Source organism: Hippoglossus hippoglossus, chromosome 15 (assembly GCF_009819705.1).
Source record: "Hippoglossus hippoglossus isolate fHipHip1 chromosome 15, fHipHip1.pri, whole genome shotgun sequence".
Taxonomy (NCBI): domain Eukaryota; kingdom Metazoa; phylum Chordata; class Actinopteri; order Pleuronectiformes; family Pleuronectidae; genus Hippoglossus; species Hippoglossus hippoglossus.
This window is the reverse complement of record NC_047165.1, coordinates 21,639,479-21,659,347: the sequence shown is the minus strand read 5'-3', so window position 1 is coordinate 21,659,347 and position 19,869 is coordinate 21,639,479. Positions and strand designations below refer to the sequence as shown.

Genomic DNA, 19,869 nt, shown 5'->3' with positions numbered 1-19,869 from the left:
TCATCTATCAACCATGCACTGTCTCAGTCCAAGGACACTTCAGCATGCGGGGTGGGGGAGACAGGGATCGAACCACCATCGAACCTGGTGTGTGGAAAAAAGCGCTCTATCTTCTGAGCCCACTTGAAATATACCCAGACAGAAATCTCAGGGACTTTTGAATTAAAGTCAGTTTGAAGTAAACACAAGACTGATTTTATAACCTAAATACAAAAGTAAAAAAGTCGACCAACCAGATTTAAAGTTTGCGTGACTTGAGGGGATTTAAACACACTCTTTATTACTACCTCAAAAGATTGTCAAAAAATTCATATTTTCATGCTATCAGCCCATTTCCTCATCAGCGCTGCATGACACCACTGTGGGGAAATGATAAGTGGCAAAATATACAGCAATGGATTTATCAGTATTTTTACTGAGTGGAAAGACCTCAAGGAGAAACGGAGAGATAACTTCTTTAAAACCGGCAAAAACAACCTCTGATATTAGCCGGCTGTGCTCGCTGCATGTAGGAGATGTTGGAGAAAGCCTCCTCATACTGAAGAACTGCAGCCTCCGAATCAGGACTTCTATTCAGGTTTTAAAGTCCTATACTGCAGATTCAAAGTGGAGTCCATGAATGCATGTACCAAACATGGGCTGGTTATAATATCTTATCACATTAGTGTTTTCTGACATTTTGAAAATGCCACATCCGTCCTGCTACAGTGCAGAAAGGCACCCACAGCCATGCACACACACACAAGCACGCGCGAACACACACACACATAACAGCACACACTTGATGATCTGGGGCATTTAGCCTGGCAAGCTTCTTTTAGCTTTGATCTCCAACGGCATTTATTTGGATTCAGGGACAATAAAGCAGCAGAAAGCTCTTCATCCTGATTTCCACTCTTAATCCTGTGCACACATCAGTGTTACCATGCAGCAATATAATCAATATGCACATGAGCCTGCTGCACATACCCACCATTCAGAAAACATGTGACCCTAATGCTGTCCCACACACACACTCCAAAAACATGCTTAGCTTGTTGTATGTATGCATGAGCACTGCCAACATGCCCACATACACTCACATAAACAGTCTTGGCACTTCGGTCCTCACTCATAATAACTGTGAGATGAGTGTGAATCCGCAGACACATCTCTATTTTTACGGCTGCGCTGGGACTCCAGTAAATGCGGCGTGGAGTGGACCTGCTGGCTTTTCAGCGAGGCTGACCTTTCATCTGCCTCGCTCTGCTCAGTTTTTATGATACATCTTTCCTCTTCTGTGTGTAGGTTTGTGTCTCAGCTTGTGTACGAACCCTCACGTCTAAGTGTGTGCTCTTGTGTTAATGCAGTATGCGGCTTATTGTTCCTCGTTTATAGTGTCTTTTATAGTGCCTCTTTACATTCTGCATGCACAACACATGAAGCTGTTTAGCTTTAGATAACAGACTCTTCATTCCATGTTCAAATCGTGTGGACACACCTTGTCCTGCGTTCGAACCAGTGTCACACCTGTTTTGCAGCCACGTCTCACTTTCCACTGCTGCCTTCAAACATGCCACTTCAGGCCAAAAGCTATAAAACAAAATCTGACATGTTGTGCCCTTATAAAGATGATACGATGAATATGTTAGCAAACAGTTGCCTATTTACACATCCATCACTGTGGAACTTCACAATTAATTCAGAGCTCTGTTTCTTAGCACTGAGCACAAACGATAGTAAGCTCAATACTTAAACTGGAAACACACTATTGTTGCAGCACCTCAGTACTTTTTATTACGTGCGTCAATGCAGCCCCTATAGCACCAATAGGAGGCTTAGAGAGTGGTGTGTATGTGGAGGTAGTACATATAAAATATAGCATGAGCCGTTCAGAAATGTGTTTAGGCTTTTGCTCTCCTTTCAGCTCTGTTTTCGACTCCACCAACTCCCAAACTAAACTTTGATCATCTCAATAGACACAGATTCTGCATGTGAATATTTAGAACCTGTGGGCAAGGGACAAGATTTAGGGCCGGAACCTCTCTGGTTTCTGTTTCCAATCTGAACATGTTTGACCAGGCTTTGGTTGCCTACAGGTTGACAATCCGTGTAGAGACGGAGGTGGAGCACATTGACCAAAATGCATTGTCTATCGGCTTTCTCATTTATCTGAATTCATTTGCAGACAGCTGTTAACAGACATTAGCTTAATGTTGTCAGGGCCTCCAATCCCTACGAAAAGCATCGCTGTGTGTGCTTTGTGTGGAGAAACGTTCGAATTGTTTGATAAAAGAAACTCATCAGACAGATAATGTGTATGGCGAATGGACGACAGAGTCTTGGCCCAGATATCTGCTGCCTGCACCGGAAGCCCCAAAATATTGGTTGTTGCCTCCTCCTCTTTGGATGATAGCTGATGGACTCGCCAGCTAATATCTAATGCTGCGTTCACATCAACCGCTACCTGAGGCTGGTCAGTGGTCTGTTCGATCAAGAAGCTGTTTATATTAGTAAAAGCAGCTAAAGTTAAGGTAAGGCCAGTGGCAGCAGGCCTCAGCAGCAGGTTGTTATTATGAGGACACAGTGAAGTTAAATGAGGCGAGACTAAATGAGGATCGACCTTTTTTTGTTGCCCCTTGGAGCAGATGAAAAGCTGAGAATCAATGCCAAGTGGACTGGTTTATTGTTAAGCAGAGTTCTACCTGATGTGGTGAGTTGAATACTGTAGCTTTAAACTGTGATAGCTTTGGAGGAGAAGTCAGATGCCAACAGTTGAGGGTCAAAAGATAAGTTATGGATTGAGTTTTTGCACTTAAACAGATTATAATCTTAGTCATATTAAACTTTTCAACGGAGAGAACAGAAGACTCACTGGATATTCAGTGCTATCCATGTTCCAATGCTGTGTATTTTATGGTTAAACTAATCAAAGTAATTGTTGAGCTCAAATTAACTTGGCTAGTGTGGCTGATCAAGCTCCGCTGACTTCTGGACAATGAAGAGTTAATGAAAAATGCTGCATTTGTGTGTGTGTGTGTGTGGGTGTGTGTGTGTGTGTGTGTGTGTGTGTGTGTGTGTGTGTGTGTGTGTGTGTGTGTGTCTGTGTGAGTGTGTGTCTGTGTGTGTGCGCGGACGTGTGTTACCTTGTCCTGGGGCAGATTGCTGCTGGCTCTGCGGCTGACTGCCCACTGAGCTGCTGGCATACAGAGACAGGATGGAGTCTTTAGATAAAAGCTTCTTCTCCTCTGCCTTTGTGGTCATAGTGGTGGAGATAGAGGAGGAGGTGGAGGTGTCCGCCTGCGGAGCTGCTGTACTGGAACTAGACTGTGAGGGAGACAGACGGGGGAGGAGAGTCATAAAAGATGAATGTTTTTAATGGTTTGCTGTACACATGACCTGTGCATGTCCACTCGACAGGACAATGGAAGGTAGCTGATTGATGCGAATGCCAGTGCCTCAGTTTCCTACACTAAAACTCTACGTTTTAAACATAAATTATAAATAACTGACTGTGTATACTATATTTTAGCTCTGCTCTTTTTAAAATTTTATTGTAAACTCAATAATTCCTGTCTTTATGTCTTTTCTTGATATATTCACCATAATGGACATTTCCACAGCACTAATTCCTTCACTTAACCAGTAATGTCATAGTTAATGTCAAGTAAGTCAGTTAATTCCAATCATTTCTCGATGTCCATTCTTTTGATTGGTGTTAAGCTGCTGTCAATGAAACACTCCCTGCACAATGACTCAAAGGGTATCCTCCCTCTCTTTCCTACAGGCGTTTAATCTGCAGGACGTTTTAATGACATTAGCTTCATAGTGATTAAAAGAACGGCAAAGTACAGCTCAGATCAAATAGTGAGACAAAATGGCAGAGTAGAAGCAGTCCGTGGTAGTGATAATTATTGCCCATAATCAGAAGACAACCTACAGTCCACAGACACAGGTCTACTTATCCTCCAGTGTACCCGCCTCTCTTTTTCCTAACTCTCTAAAACCTTCATTCAAAACATTCATTTTCAGACATGACCTCCTGAGGATGTACGGAAATATTGGGTTCCGAACTTTATGCGGACGCTGGCTTTCACACATGCACAACACAGCAGGAGATTCTCCACTCAGAAGTGTTCACAACAACACAGAAATCTCTGGAGCCTTCAGGTGAGGGTCCTGCCTCTGCAGCAGGCAGAGGCAGGACGATACATATTAATTCTGCTTCAACACCTCCAATCGCTCGCTGTGAATCCAGCAGGGGATCTCCATATTGGCTTGTCTGGACATTCTGCGGACTTTATACTATGAGACTGGACGAAGAAAGACCGCAGAAAATCTGAATGCTCTCCCTCAGACTTTTAAATTCACACATACAGCCCATCTAGAGAAAGTCCAAAGGATCTCCAGAGTTTAGTGCATGTCTGGAAGCAGCTTTTAACTGGTTTTCGATCTTTATGCTGCAATCTTAATTTCAAGCGAGCAACAAAAAAATGAGTAGAAAGACTTTTTACTTTTATTTACTCATACGTACTGTAGAAATCAGGGAGGAATACAGACGTGACAAGACCGGGAGAAGAGAGGGGAAGAGACGAGACAAAGATGAAGGGGAGAAGAGCAAGAGTTGAGTAAAGGACAAAAAAAAGCGGAAAAAAGAACGGAGGAGAAGCATTGTCACAGTAAGTGAGACAGATGACATTAATTAGGCTGCTGCACAGAGAGGTAGACATGAACTGTTGCAGACAGAAAACACACACACACACACACACGCACACGCACACACACACACACACACACACACACACACACACACACACACACACACACACACACAGTCATGTTCACATCCACTGTTTCATTTTTTCAAACTCAAACATCTATTACACCTAATGGATGGAGCTGACAAGAAAGCAACACCTGTTTAAGAGCTCTGAACAAGTGTGTGTGTGTGTGTGTGTGTGTGTGTGTGTGTGTGTGTGTGTGTGTGTGTGTGTGTGAGGGTTAGAAGAGGAGAGAAGAGGGAGACCACAGTCAGGTGGACTCCATGAATAAACAGTGGCTTCTGCAAAACACACACACACACACACACACACACACACACACACACACACACACACACTAGTGCATCAACATTCTGAATTCAATGTCAAGAATCCTTCATATACACACAAATTATATATTATCGAGCACACACAAACTTAATACTCAAGTGTAACAGACATAATGACAAAATCGCACACACACATCCACACAAACACACACAAAGCATTGTGAGGGTGTTGTGCTCAACTGCTTAGCAGGCAGTGCTGCTCCCCTCTGTCTATCTCTGCTGCCTTTCTTTGACTCGTGGAGGGACGGAAGGAGGGAGGGGAGGGGGGCACAGGGAGAAACAGAGGCAGGATGCAGGAAAAAAAGAGGAATGATGGAGAAGAACAGGAGGGCATCAAAAAATAAGGGACATGGAAGGGCAAAAAGGACAGAGATGGCAAGGCTGCAAAGGTAAGAACAGGAAAGGAAGGCAGGGAAGACAGTATAAAAGGGCGGAAAGAATGATGGGAGAGACTGAAAGGAGAAAAAGAAAAAAAGGGAGGACAAGGACAAGTTGAGAGGAAAGGAAGAAGAAGTGGATGAAGAAAAAAGCTGAGGAGAATAGTTGGATGGTTATTCATGCAAACACACACGCGCGATTCATTTTCTCTCTAGTTATTCGAGTAGAGGTGAGTCAGGTGTTGACGGAGACTGGGTGGAGCTACCTAATAATAACTGCAGCACATTAGTGTGTTTCTCACTCCTGCACAGACTGGAGATAAGAATGGTGAGAAAAGGCAGCAAACTGTCCTCACCTGCTCCGTCACTCAGCTTCTGTGTAACATGACTCAATCAAAAGAGCTAAGCCTATTTGCTGCTAAGCTCGTTCCCAAAGTTGAAAAATGCATTAAGCGGACCTTAAATCCTGAGAAGTGCAACAGTAGTCGCCGTCCGTTCATCTTCCTTCTCTGAGACGTGTTTGTTGAATAGGCAGTGTGATTCAGACACGCTCTGCCGGCTCTGAACTGTGAGATGAGAACATCATCCACGATGATTTAGGAGAACAGCAACATGTGGAGGAGCAAGTGTGATGGAAAGTGCTCAGAGGTGGGGCCACTTTAAGTGTGTTGTTGCTGCACAAGCCTTAAACTTTGATATAAATATCAATTATATACAATTTCTCATTTGCTACACTGTATGTTATTAAGAATTAAGACATGTAAATTCAAGGATACATCTTCTTCATTATATCTTTGTTCTTCTGATTATGGCCATCATTTATAATAATTTTGCACTCAACAAAACAACTGCAGAGCTCTCAGAACATAGAAACCTCCAATTATTGCTCCAAAATGTAATGGGTTCTTCCTTGGGTCACTCCCGAACCCTCTGTACATTTTTAAGGAAATCTGGCAAATGTCGCACATTCCCCCGAGGTTCAGGTCAAAGCTTGAACTTAACATTGACATTTGGAGACTTTAAACATTCTGAGGTTAGCATTTAGAGTCCAGCATCATAGAGCTGCGAGCATGGGTGTATCAGCTTTAAGGTAGGGTTAATAATTTTGCTGAAACCCTTCATATTTTATTTGTTTTAATCCTCTTCAATTCCCGATAACCATCAGTAAATAAATAAACTAAAACTTAAAAAATGCCAGCGTCTTTAGCCCTCGTCGGATTGTAATAAAATGAAATTAATGGCACGGTTATGTGTTTTGGGGTCATAGTTTTGACGAGAGGGCTGATGCAACGGGCTGGGATGATTTGGTTATATTTTCAAAGTGTAGCCTGCTCTAGCTAGCTTTTCCAGGATTACCAACCCTAGCTTTTAAAGTATTGTAACTATTAACGGTGTAATTTCCAGATTTTCTGAGATTATTAATCCTCTTGATTGATGGAACCAGAGAGTTATTGATCAGCAGACTCAGTTTGACTCATCAAACATGATTAGATACTGTGACATGGTGGTACAGTCAAATGTTGGTAAAAGGTTAAAAACTATTGATTTAAGGAATTCCCTTAAACCAGTGTAATATCGATCACTGGTGCTTTTAAAGGGAATTATATTCCTTCTCCTTCATGTTCTGCTAATGAGAGCATGTGCTGCTCAAAGACAAGGGACCGACATTAGGTCAATTAATGGCCAACCTGCTCTACCACCTATAAATTATAATACAGAAAATAAAGGCAGTGGAAATGTAATTAACTGTAAAAATGACACAAATAAGACAGTGAGGGGGATCAGTGGCCTTTACATTATACTGGTGCACGTGGTTCTTCAAATTAAGTTTCTTTTGGCATTAATACAGTTGCTTAAGAGGAACCAGTTTCCCATCAGCCTTTCACTCCTACTGCCATCTGTGAGTGCCAGACATTAAAGCACTATTAGCCCCAGTTGCACTGAGACAGTGAGTGTTCTTGCCAAAGCAGAACAGTACACAACGCACATCTATCTAATCTCTCTGAAGGAGAAGAAACTTAAGCTCAGCATGTCACGTGTGCGTCTATCTTTTTCTGGCACTTTCTCAAACTGCCATCAATACCATGCCACACACACACACACGCACACACACACTGTCCACATAGTGTGTGAAGTGTTGCTGGGCTCCTAGCAGCAAATTGTGCAAGAGAAAGCATCTTCAACAAGGCTCCATTCTTCTCACCAAATTTTGCTGTTGCAGCCAGAACTCTGAATCTGCACTGTGACAGCCTTTTCCTCACTGTCGCTGTGGATAGACTTACACACACACACACACACACACACACACACACACACACACACACACACACACACACACACACACACACACACACACACACACAAAAGACTATGTCTCCCCACGGTTTTCCATCACTGCTTGAAATACTCATACACTCCCCTCTGATAGACCATCTGTGGCTATAAAATCACACTGGGCTCGGTGTATGTGTGTGTGTGTGTGTGTGTGTGTGTGTGTGTGTGTGTGTGTGTGTGTGTGTGTGTGTGTGTGTGTGTTTACTGAAAACAAAAGCAAAGCTTGGAAGTCCAGTAAGAGCGTGCCAGAGAGAAAATAGGACAGTAAGGAGAAAGAAATGGGAAAAAAATGAAAAGAAGAACAGGAAGGAAGAAATCAATTTCTGGTCAACAGTTCATTACCTCATCCCTCTCTACCTCCCTCAACAAACTGCATTCATCTCTCCATCTCTCCACCCCCTCACAACATTTTCTTTCCACTCTCCCTCCACCCTTCACGTTTTTTTCTCCTGACCTCCTCCCTTTATACCCTCCTCCCACTCCCAGTCATCCTTTTCCTTTTCCCTTCTCTCTTTCATCCTGCTAACTCCTCAAAACCAAACACAACACACTTGCACAAAAGCTTAACTTTGAGCCCATGTAAACACAACACATGTTGTGCTCAACATGAGGACACTGGTTAGATGTTGTTCTCTGATGTGTTTTTCCTCCATGCACCATGTAAATCTAACAAACAAGGGGAGTAGATCTGAGTGGCACTGAGGTTTGTTTACTGAACGACTGAAAGCAGAGACAGTGACGACTCCTTGTCCTTCACTAAGCCTCTTTACTACAGCTTAGATACATGAATAATAAACATGCTAAGAATTATCACAACTGTGCACTTCCCCTCAGCTCTACTGAACGTTTCATAATAATAATATAATAATATCAAATATAATACTATAAGAAACTTTATCTATATAGCACATTTAACAATGTTATAAAGTGCCTCAGAAAGAAGAAATAACACCAGACAGGCAGATAAAGGGAGGATCAGACAATGGAACATGAGCGGAGAAGATTAGAATGGCAAAATAACTAAGAACATGTAAATAAATAAATAAATAGGATTAGTCAGTTTAAGTTAGAGCCAATGTCAACCATTTGTAAAAGCTGTCTTAAAACGAAAAGATTTAAGAAGGAATTTAAAGGAAGCTACAGAATTAGATTGAGTTCCATAACGTGGGGCTCTGATAGGAAAGGCTTGGTCATTCTTTGTTACGAGGTGAGACCTGAGAGTAATCATAGACTGTATATAAAGAAGGTCGACATGACAGCTCCCCAAAAGTGAGGCCAAAACATCCCAATCGTCACAGAGTCATAGATCCCGCCTCCTCCATGTTAGTGGATGGGACACGGACGCAGCTAAAAAGACAAAGGACAGGTTTCTGTCATCTTAGGTAGTTCTTATCACACTGATGTATGTCGAAGTGCAATTGGCAAAGATCAATGAATGCAGGTTAAATACACGTGGATTCTCTTTGTGGTTGATCTTATGCAAGTCATCAACATTTACACTACTGTTGCATTACCCTCATGTGTATTTTCTGGAAAATTTTACAAAAATCAGGGATGGCAATGCCGATGGATGTTTCACAAAGTCGCGAGGACAGCTCTTTAACAGGGCATCACCCAGCACTGCTCACAAAGTTGGTAGATGACATTAAGCAATGGCCCTAAGTTAGCAGGACATTGTCAATTACCTTGTATTTCCTGAAGGAGTTGATGGCGAAGAGTAGCAGACATAAAATAACACTGAGTCATACAACTACTTCTCACAACTGACGAAATGTGTAAAATACTATTTAAAAATCACAGCAACTTTATATTCAAGGTAGCTTTATAAGGTAGCAGTTGAGCACAGCCAGAGCGTCAGTGAAGCTAAACATGGTGCAAGGCCAATGGTGAGTGAAAGTAGAGTCGTGGGGAGGGCTGACTGCTCATGTATTGCCAGGGATAGCGAGGTCTTGTAGCCATGCTGCAGTAACTCTGTGGAAGATATTCATAAACCCAAATAACTCTACTTTATAATATTTATGTCTCCAATTTAGGCACTCTGGGATAGTTTCGCTGCCTGCTTTGATAATCTGTGTATAAGGCAAACGGAAATAGATGGAGGTAGTCATCTGTCATAGTACTCCCCATAGGCTACTGAGGAAACTCGTAGATAGGATCAGACCAACTCAGTTTAAGAAGTTTGTAAATCATCTTCTCATCGTGTCTTACAGGCCACTCTTTGATCAGATGCATTACTGTATGTTGGCTGCAGATACAGATGTTGTTCTGCCTCAAACAGATATTATACAGGTTATTCAAACGGTGTGCTGACATCATGTCTACCTGTCCTGCTTTAGATAAAAATGAAAATCTCCCCAGCTTTCACTTTACTGTCCACTTAGGGACTTTGAGTGCAATTTGCCTGCAATTTTTGGGCCTGGGATAGTTTCGAGCACTCAGGAGAACAATTTTACTCCCTCACTGCTTCATCAACGCTCCTCAAATGTCATTATGAACAACTGGAACACATTTTAGTATGCAAGTCTTTTACCCTAAAAGTCTGGAAAGTACTGTGGTTTCCATTGACGCAGTCTTATTTACTAAGACGGCAGCTCATTACAAAGTCAGCTGCTTAACTGAACCTGGTGCTGCCTCCAGACACACACTCAGCTCAGTGGTGAAATTTAGGTAAGATTGATAAACTCAGAAAATCTGCAGTAGCGTGGTGATCTTGGTTCCAAGATTTTTTCTTTGACCAAAAACTTTACCTAAAAAAACCTGACATGGTTACTCAAAAAAATACAGTAGGCTTATTTTTAGCAAATATAGTGGTGCCAGAAAGTCTCAGATGACTTCTCCAGATGGGTTCACTTATTATTAATACAGTCATATTCAAGTTTAATGATGGCCAACCAAAACTCCCCATGCACTATTCATTATTGTCAAAATAATCAGATTGTCATTAACAACAGCCCAAAAGGTTTCATTTCTTTTCTTCCAACTGTCCATTTTGTGGAATTTCTATTTTTCTTAACTACATTTGTGCATAAATTACATTTACAATGATTCACATTAACACAGTCCAGTGCTAATACACTGTCTGTCTGCTCTGCAGAGGAGGAGAGATGATGTGACTCTTTATATGACGCTTTTATTGCTAATTTCTCCTTTCTTCAAAAGTCTGAGTGCTGATACTGACTGTGAGCAAAGCTGCAGCAGCTCCGCCTGGTCGCAGCAGATGAAGCTGTGGTTGTGTGTTAGGTTTTTGTTCGGGCTACAGCCGCAATAGAGGTGAAATCTATGATCTCGCTGCAATGATACAGATGAGCACCTGAGCCAGACACAGCTGAGGCTGCTGCTGTAACAACCAGCAGTGGTCTACTACATTATACACAATACTGTATCACATAAAGCTCAGTCTACCTCTGTGGATCAGAGGCAACAAAAAAAAATCCCTGCTGTGATCTCGTGACCTTCTCTTCAGCTACAAGCCATGCATTACTCTTTTTATCACCAGGGTATTTCTTGTGGCTTCTGTAAACCCCATGTGCACTGTGTTTAAAACATTTCTTTAACAGGTGTGGGAATTTTCCCCCTTAAACTAACAAAAAGCGTGACCTCAGTAAATCTAGAAAAATACATAAACCACCTTGTTTAATATGTCACCTCCTTTTATTTACACTATTTATACAGGCAGTGAGGAGAGAGACGCACCGTGCAGGCGCTCAAATGACAAATGACATGGGAAGTGCGACTCCACTGTGGTGCATCTGTTTGATAAATACACAGCATGTGTTTTTGTGACATGTGTGAATCCAGTAGCTTTAGAAAGAAAACAGAAGGAGGATTGTGGGTGGTGACTCAAAGCAGTACCTCTCCTTCTCGTAGGGCTTCACGCTTCACGTCCTGTGTGTTCCTGGCCTTATACCTTCCACCCCCCTCTGTTTGTTTATTCCACCAACCTGCTCTTCACCCACTCACCCCTCTTTCCCTCCATCTAATGCCCTAAAAGCATTATTTCTTACCTTTACTTTTACCTTTTTCGTTCTCGCTTGTTCCATCCTTTACCTCCCTACCACGGTAAGTTGATTGTGTAGTTGCTGTTTTACATTCTTGAGTGTTCTCACTAAAAACTTATCTGAAAACCACATTTTCCTCACAGGGTGTGGTGAATGAGAGAGAGAGAGTAGAAAACATGTGTGTGTGTATGTGTGGGAGAGAGAAAGAGAGGGACAGCGAGGAAAGCTGAGGATAACACAAATCCTCCCCCTCTTACAAGGCCGTAATCACATTTTTATAATTGACGTATTTGCAGATAGGCGAGCCTTCCCCGATGCCGGGTAATAGCTGCTTGAATCAGCAGGCTGCGGGCTTCCTCTTTCTTGACGCACCAAGCTAATCACAGCTCTAAAGCAATATCCGCTTGCTGAATCCCAAATTCAGCCCTGTACATAAATATATGTGTGTTTAAGAATGGGCGGATGTGTTGTCCTTGTGTTTACTGCTTAAAGGTATAACAGAGGAATATTAATGGAAATGGAAAGGCTGGTGGTGCAACAGGTGGGTTCGTGTAGTTTCCTCTTGGTAGCATGAATCTGTACACCACAGTTTGTATCTGAACAAAGGAACGACCGGAAAATGAACTCATGAAACCACTGGTAGATTGACCTGATCGGGGCACCATAGAAAAGGTCACAAGGTCACCAAAATCCATTGGGTTTACATTAAAAAGCAACATACTGGGCCATTAGTTCGTCAGAGGAAAATACTCAACTTTTTACTTTTTTTAGAATTACCTTGCATCCCCAGTGACCACACCAGGTCTTCACAGAGAATGAAAAAACAAGCATTAATTGGACAATTTAGGAGGAATGGATGCATGGAGATGAGCCAAGGTGTGAGGCAGGCAAAGAGCTGCAGGAGCCGGAGTCACCGCAGATGTGGTCGGGGAGGGGAGATTAGAGGATAAGTGGGAGAAGTGGGAGGCTGGTAGTGGCATAAAAGGGTAGCATCCAGTTACAGCAGCCCATAATTGTTCTTCATGCCAGGGTCTCCTGCCAGCCCCTGCCTGCTCTGGTCCCAGGAGGCACAGAGGTGTGTGTGTGAGTGAGTAACAGTGTGAGATAAACAATTTGAAAGCTAGGAATAGGCCAGAGAGTGAAAAAATAGATTTCAAGCCCAGATATGGATCAATGTGATCGTTTACTGTGCTCGTGCAGTATATGACTTGGATATATGGTCACCTGGTTATTTTCTGTATAAATATTGATTCTTTGACCAGAGGCGTGCAACTGCATGTCTCCATCCTTGGAGTAAGTGCGTGTATAAGAGAGATGGTATATATTTGGGTCTGTATGAATGTGTGTGTCCTCATCTGCAGCTGAGCCGCAGGTCAAAGGCCACACTTAAAAAAGACTGCAACATCATTTCAAACGCAACGCTGCTCTTTGAAAATGTTTAATTCAACCAGGCTTACTCAATCCCCTGAGAGCAGTCCGTGAACGAGTGAGAGAAGACAGGTGGAAGGAGTTTTTTGGATGATACAGTAAAGCTTGTCATCTATTGTTTTTTCTCAGATTTTCTTTGATAGTTTGTTCCTGTTCTTACTCAAACAAACATCTAACAGGCACAAGTGCTAATGGATGCAACATCTCGCACTCTACCCTTCCATACCGCATCACTTTATCACTCCGCCCTTATCTTTGAACCCTGCATAATTGTGGGTTTGTTGCGTCGGACAGGTCTGGGAACAGTCAGATACAAACTAAAACCCTTGTATTTGGGCACTATGTGTTTTAAAGGCTTTATCCCCCCACAGGCAGGAGAATGGTGAGAGTTTCACTCACTTTTCTCAGGTTGACTTTTATGTTGTTGTGTTGCTACATTGTGTCACTGTGAAACAACTAGGTTATCATTATAATGTCCGTCAAAGCACAGACACTTGTGGGTGGTGATTCTGTGCACCTGAACACACATTGCCTGTGGCACAAAGTCCTTCCCACCACCGTGTCGTGTGTGTGTGTGTGTGTGTGTGTGTGTGTGTGTGTGTGTGTGTGTGTGTGTGTGTGTGTGTGTGTGTGTGTGTGTGTGTGTGTGTGTGTGTGTGTGTGTGTGTGTATTACTGAACATCCAACTTGTATCTACACAGTCAATACTTTTCTCTATACCAAAACTTTGGCTAGAAATGTAAAAATCTTACTGTCACCTTTAACAATGACCCCCTCTTAAAAAAAGCATGTCAACACAGTTGTCCACGCAGATCAGGAAACTAGATATTTTATCTAGAAGAAACTCAGAGATAGCCATTCATGTTGTAATTTCCTCTTGTTTGGATTATTGGAACAGCTTGTCGAAAACACAGCAGCCAGACTTCTCACCAAATCTATTAAAAGCATCATTCTGATTGTAGCTTCTCTTCATTGGCTTCCAGTAACATTTGCAATGATTCTAAGATTTTATTGCTGACTTTTAAGGCCCGTTCTGGACTTGGACCATAGTACATTTCAGATCTTATGACACCAAGGCCTGACTTGCTATTCCACAGTCCCGGTTGAGGACCAGAGGTGACCGGGTCTGTTCTGTCAGGACGCCCTCTCTTTGGAGATCAGTCAGGCAAACTCCTTACCCTCTTTTAAAGACACATTGTTATAGGTGTGCTTACTTCTAGTTCTGATCCTACCGGCAATTTAATCATTTTACAATGTTTTATTTTATGCTTTTTTTACTCTTTTCTCATCTGTAACATTGTTTATTTCTGGATCTGCACCTGAATGCTGTTACTTTTAATTGTTTCTTATTTTTTGCTTTCGATTTTTAACCTGTAAATCACCTTGTAACTTTATTTAGGAAGGTGCTATATAAATACAGTTGGATTTTTCATTATGGTTAAATAAGATGATTTTCCAAATCAATTGGCTAAAATTTGTGGTTGTATATTGTTATATTCTATATTCCTACCACTCCCGGCTGTTGTTTTATTGTGCTGGTTCACCACTGTTCCTCTCTGTCAGACCTACTCTCTCCTTTGAAGGACATCGGTTAAATTGTTTCAATAAAGGAGAGTCCTTGACAGTTTACTTCAGTATGATCCTCAGAGAGTGTGTCGGAGAGAGATGGCGTGTTTGTGAATGTGCTTGTGTGTGTGTCTGTGTGTATTTGCATCATATGAGTCTCCACAGACTCCCTATGCTGCAGCCTGCCTGCAGTGATAAGCACATGATGAAAGCCTCTCTGTGTGTGTGTGTGTGTGTGTGTGTGTGTGTGTGTGTGTGTGTGTGTGCGCGCGCCCACGCCTCACCTGGGCCTGCTGTGTGTTGTTGGCTGAGGGGAGAGGATTGGAGACCATTGGTCCAAAGATGTCCAGGTCATCGCTGATTGGTGCAGCGCCGCCCGAGCTCTTCACACCACCCTCTGGGGCATCTAGGGAAAACATATTTTCTTTACAACATATATCAACAAATATAGTTTTATTCCATTTAAAGACAGAGAATGTGTATCGGCATTTCCAAGAACATATGGCAGAATGTAATTTGAGTGACAATGTTGAAAATATTTTTTCATTAATTCTACTCATGGCACAGATTTTCTATCTGCACTGAGAAATTAAAACAGCATTTTGAGTCGAATCAATATTCATCCTGATGAGCAGCTTCTAAATGGACCTTAGGAACTTTGAATATTAGCATTTAAGCTAACAAGGACAAGCGGCCCTTTCAATCCTCAGAAAAATGGAAATCTGAGTCTTCGTTTCAATGACAACTGGGCAGAATCCATCAGTGAATGGGATGTAGTTTACAGATCCAGAGCAGCTACTGCATGGACCTTGTGGTGACACTGTTTTTAAAACTATTATTTAAACACATTAAAATAATAATTGTATTATGTTAATTTCAAACATAAAAACTTAGAAAACAAGACTTTAAGACTTTACCAATACCAAAGTATTGATATTGATATTATAAAATGTATGTAACATAGTCAATTTTGACTGAGACATTAGCCTTGTTTCAATCCAAATGTGGCACCAATTTAAATTTTAAAATGAAAGAAACTTGGAAAAACAAAAAGGAAAATTAATGTGCATTTTAATCAAATAGCATTCTGAATATAAGGTCGAGGTGAACAGTTGGCGACACCAATTCTCCAGTCAGGAGCAATTAAACAACCACAGTCAAGTGTGGAAGCATTTTTACGACATGTTTTAGTTTGTGTGCGCGTGTGTGTGTGTGTGTGTGTGTGTGTGTGTGTGTGTGTGTGTGTGTGTGTGTGTGTGTGTGTGTGTGTGTGTGTGTGTGTGTTTATGATGCACTAGGTGGAAATACACGTACAAACAGATGGATTGAAAACACTTATTGAGTCGGGTAAATAAACATAAAGATGAGACTGAGATATCATAAAATTAAAGACAAGAAAATTAATGAGCAGAGATAATAGCAAATCAATATCACAATAAAAGTGAAGGCACTGATAGAAATAGAAACGACTCAAAACTACCGCTATATATGCAGGAAATAAATCGACATGTTTCAAGAGCTCGCATCAGAGCTCAAATTATAATTAAAACACTTATAATTTGGAACATCCTCAGGATGACTGCACTCCTTAAGATGTTGACACCTATTTTATTTATGAGTCTCCCTTGGGAATGCGACGTACTGATTAATCATCAGTGACTGTGGATCTACTCCGCCACACCGTCTCAAATGGTAAGTGCATGTTGTGGCTGATTGGTGCAGATCTGGGGCTGATTTTGAAAGAGTTCATTCTAGGCCATGAGAAATGTAATAAATAAAACTTATTTCCAACAGTTTCCATGAATCCATGGCTCACAAAGTAAAAAAAAAAAAACTGATCAATGTATTGACAAGGTGTCGTACAGCTGGTTTCTTGAATTCTCTATTGGAATAAATATAGCTTCATGCTTAACAACTCTTAAAAGACACTTTCCTCTCAAGATCAGAAACAAAGAAGAATGGACTATTGTTTTTTAATAGTGTACTGATTTAATTTGTTCTTGTCTTTTTAAAAGCAGAGCGAGCACAGGCCTAAGTAATAACTTCAGACTGTATAAAAATGGACATAGTGTGAAAAGTCAAAAAGACAAAAAGGAAGTTTCTCATACCTGTAAAACATTTTAAAAACAATCACTTGTTTCAAGTCTTACAGCATGACGTTCATTTTGTAAATGTCCAGTGGCAGATTTTTCTGAACCAGGGGCCACAAAGGGGCAACAAATTTACACAGACGGGCCGATTATATGTCCAACGTCCACGCACAATTTCTGATTCAGTTTAACGGGCACATGTCATTAGTCGCTTACTGTGAGCTCTATAACTTTGAGCAGAGCTGCTTATACATCAAATTGTTCCTTACTCAAGAATATCCTGTATTTAAACATGTTTAGAAAATGAAAAGTTAAAACCCTGTCATATTATTCTAAGTATTGTTAAAAAGTAACCTAATCTTTTAAAGAAAATATTATTGACAGCACAGGGGCACCTAAAGGGCCAATTAAGATTTCAGCCGGGGCCCCCGGGGCCTGCCCCTGAATTGATCTCCCATTTGCCTTTAAACAGACACAAAGAACAGGGTATGACAGGGTTGATTCACTGTGCCCCACCACTTCTTAAGTGTTTTTCTTTTACGGTCATTTGAAATGTGCCCACAATGAATCCAATAGTGACATTTGAAGGAAGATGTCATTTGCAGTGAATGTGAACTGATGTTGTGGCATCAATTGTTAAACATAAAAAAATACCATATTAACCAAAATAACACTTTTCATGTTTGGTGCTTAAAAAACCCATTAAGAACTTTAACAGCAAACAAACTGTCACACATTAACATTTCACTGTTGCCTAAGTTGGGCTTTAATGGACTTTAAAAAAACATTTCAAAACATAATTTCCCCATATGGTGAGTCGTTCATGCAGAAGTAGAGTTAAACCCAGTGAGGCTGTGCACAAGGCATCCACTTGAACAATGAGCATATGTAGTGCTAAACCTGCGAGGCTCGTCAGTCTTCTCTGGCCTGACACCAGCCTCCATATGCATCTGTGGGTGATGCCAGAGAGGATGTTCTTCAAGTCTTAATACTGCAGGTGGAGCTGGTGCAGGTGCTTCTTTATAGCTATAACGGGTATGACCCACACTATGACTGAAAAAAAAAAGACATTGTAATAGTTAGAAATGTATCATAATGTGGGCTACAGAGAAATGGAGGAACAGAGCTATTATGCCATGAGCTCAACACAATAATCTGAAAAATAAATGACTCCCTGAACTTAGATATAAAAAATAACCGTACGCGGTTTAGTTTTGCATTAAATAGTAATACAACGGAACTCATACTTACTGCAGTGACAGTATGTGGGTGAACATACCATGATGGATCCCAGCACTCAGTAATGTTTTCCTGCAACAGAGAGAAAGAATCATTACCATATATATTTGGACGCATATCATCAACTATGAAATGAACAGAACTTGCAAAAAACAGCCGACAACCACGAACAAATCTTAATGCTCAAGAAACATTGAGCTGAGCTTCATTCATTCAACTGGGAAAATAAATAATAATCATTAACAGTGTTCTGTGATGTAACGTAGATAATGAGCTCATTTCAATCAACATCTGCTGTCTGTTGTACAAACAGCAACAGGAGATGCAAACCGTTAAGTGTAATAATGTTACAGTTTCATTAGATTAATGAATTGTAACCTTAAGGAAACTTGGTCCGTCTATTATTACAGCTGATTGCTTTAAAACATGAATCAATTACAATATCAACCTGCCATCAATGGGAATATTTACATAACTTTTACACTCAGCTGTAACTCTCACCTTGGATCACAGAAGCTGACTTTGCTGACAGTGACTTCACACGTAGCAGCTGGGATCTGGTGCACCCTGCGCCCGGGCCACGCTGGCTGCCTGGGCTTGGTTACTTCTGGTTTCAAGACCTCAAAATGGTGTCAAATGCCAAAGTTGAGGCTTCAAAACCGCAGCTCACAAAGGAATGGATGTCGTCACAGTGGTCTGTCACTTTTTCGGTTACATAGCAACACAATTGTTAAGCCAGTTAACAATGGCTGCAGAGATTCATGGTCCTCTTGCAATGCATGCTGGTGTAAGTTTTGTGGTGTTAAGAATTATTTGACAAATGTATGAGACCAAGCAGGTAAACGAGCAATACCTGCAGGTTTGTGCTTCAAAACATGAAACCAAAAAACTGAGGAAATGAAATGCAATTTCTTATCTAAAGAGGGTTTGTAAAAGAGGAAGGCAAAAATCAACTGAACAAACTGACAAAATTAAACTATCTGAAAGTTCTATAGATTCAGTCACGCAATTGGTGCCCCCCTACCATTCAGAGTAAGGGACTTACGTGACGATTGATAGGGAGAACAAATCTTCTGCAGCCAAAATCAAATTGAAGCCTCATTTAATTTTGGATCTGAATTAGTTCAGATCAAACACGTGAGCCGAACTGATCTTAATGTTTTTTAAAGTACATCATCATCATGAAGAGCCTGCAGTGTATATAAAGAACCTGTTCCCTTTCTGATGAAGAGGGAACCCCCGGTACACAATGTACACCCATCTGAGAGAAAGTGAGAGGGAGTGATGGAGAGGCAGGCAGGGGGTGGAGAGGAAGTACGTGAAAAGAGACATCAGTGTGTGTGTGTGTGAGAGTAAGTGAGCAGCTGAGGTCATTTATATAACCACAGTGATGAAACATCCATAATTTAGCCTTTTGAAAGTGTGAACAAGACTGAGCTCCTTTAGCGAGACAACAGGGTACATGGAAAACCATTTACTGGTGTGTGTGTGTGTGTGTGTGTGTGTGGGGGGGGGGGGGGGGGGGGGGGGGGGGGAATCGCTCCACATCAAATCTCATTCTCAAATAATGACTTTGACTATTAAGTCTTCCATCCTTATTTAAACTATTCTTTTTATGTTTTACCCTCTTTCCATCTTGTGATCCCCTCATTTCCTTTATGAACTATGGGATTTTATTTGGACTGTTCAAATCACTTTGTAAATGGCTCTAAGAGGTGCTTGAAGAATAAAACCTACTTTGATTAGGA

At 41.3% G+C, this 19,869-nt stretch overlaps 1 protein-coding gene across 10 annotated transcripts in view; it reads right to left on the bottom strand.

Moving 5' to 3' along the window:
- LOC117775140 (stromal membrane-associated protein 1-like) overlaps positions 1-19,869 on the bottom strand; it is a 101,107-nt gene that overhangs the window by 6,522 nt on the left and 74,716 nt on the right. For all 10 annotated transcript variants that reach the window (XM_034608038.1, XM_034608035.1, XM_034608036.1 and 7 more), the window contains 2 exons: positions 15,077-15,198; positions 3,126-3,306 (listed from right to left, as the gene is read on the bottom strand). In XM_034608038.1, the coding sequence (XP_034463929.1) occupies positions 3,126-3,306; positions 15,077-15,198 (303 nt within the window). The remainder of the gene's footprint in view (positions 1-3,125; positions 3,307-15,076; positions 15,199-19,869) is intronic.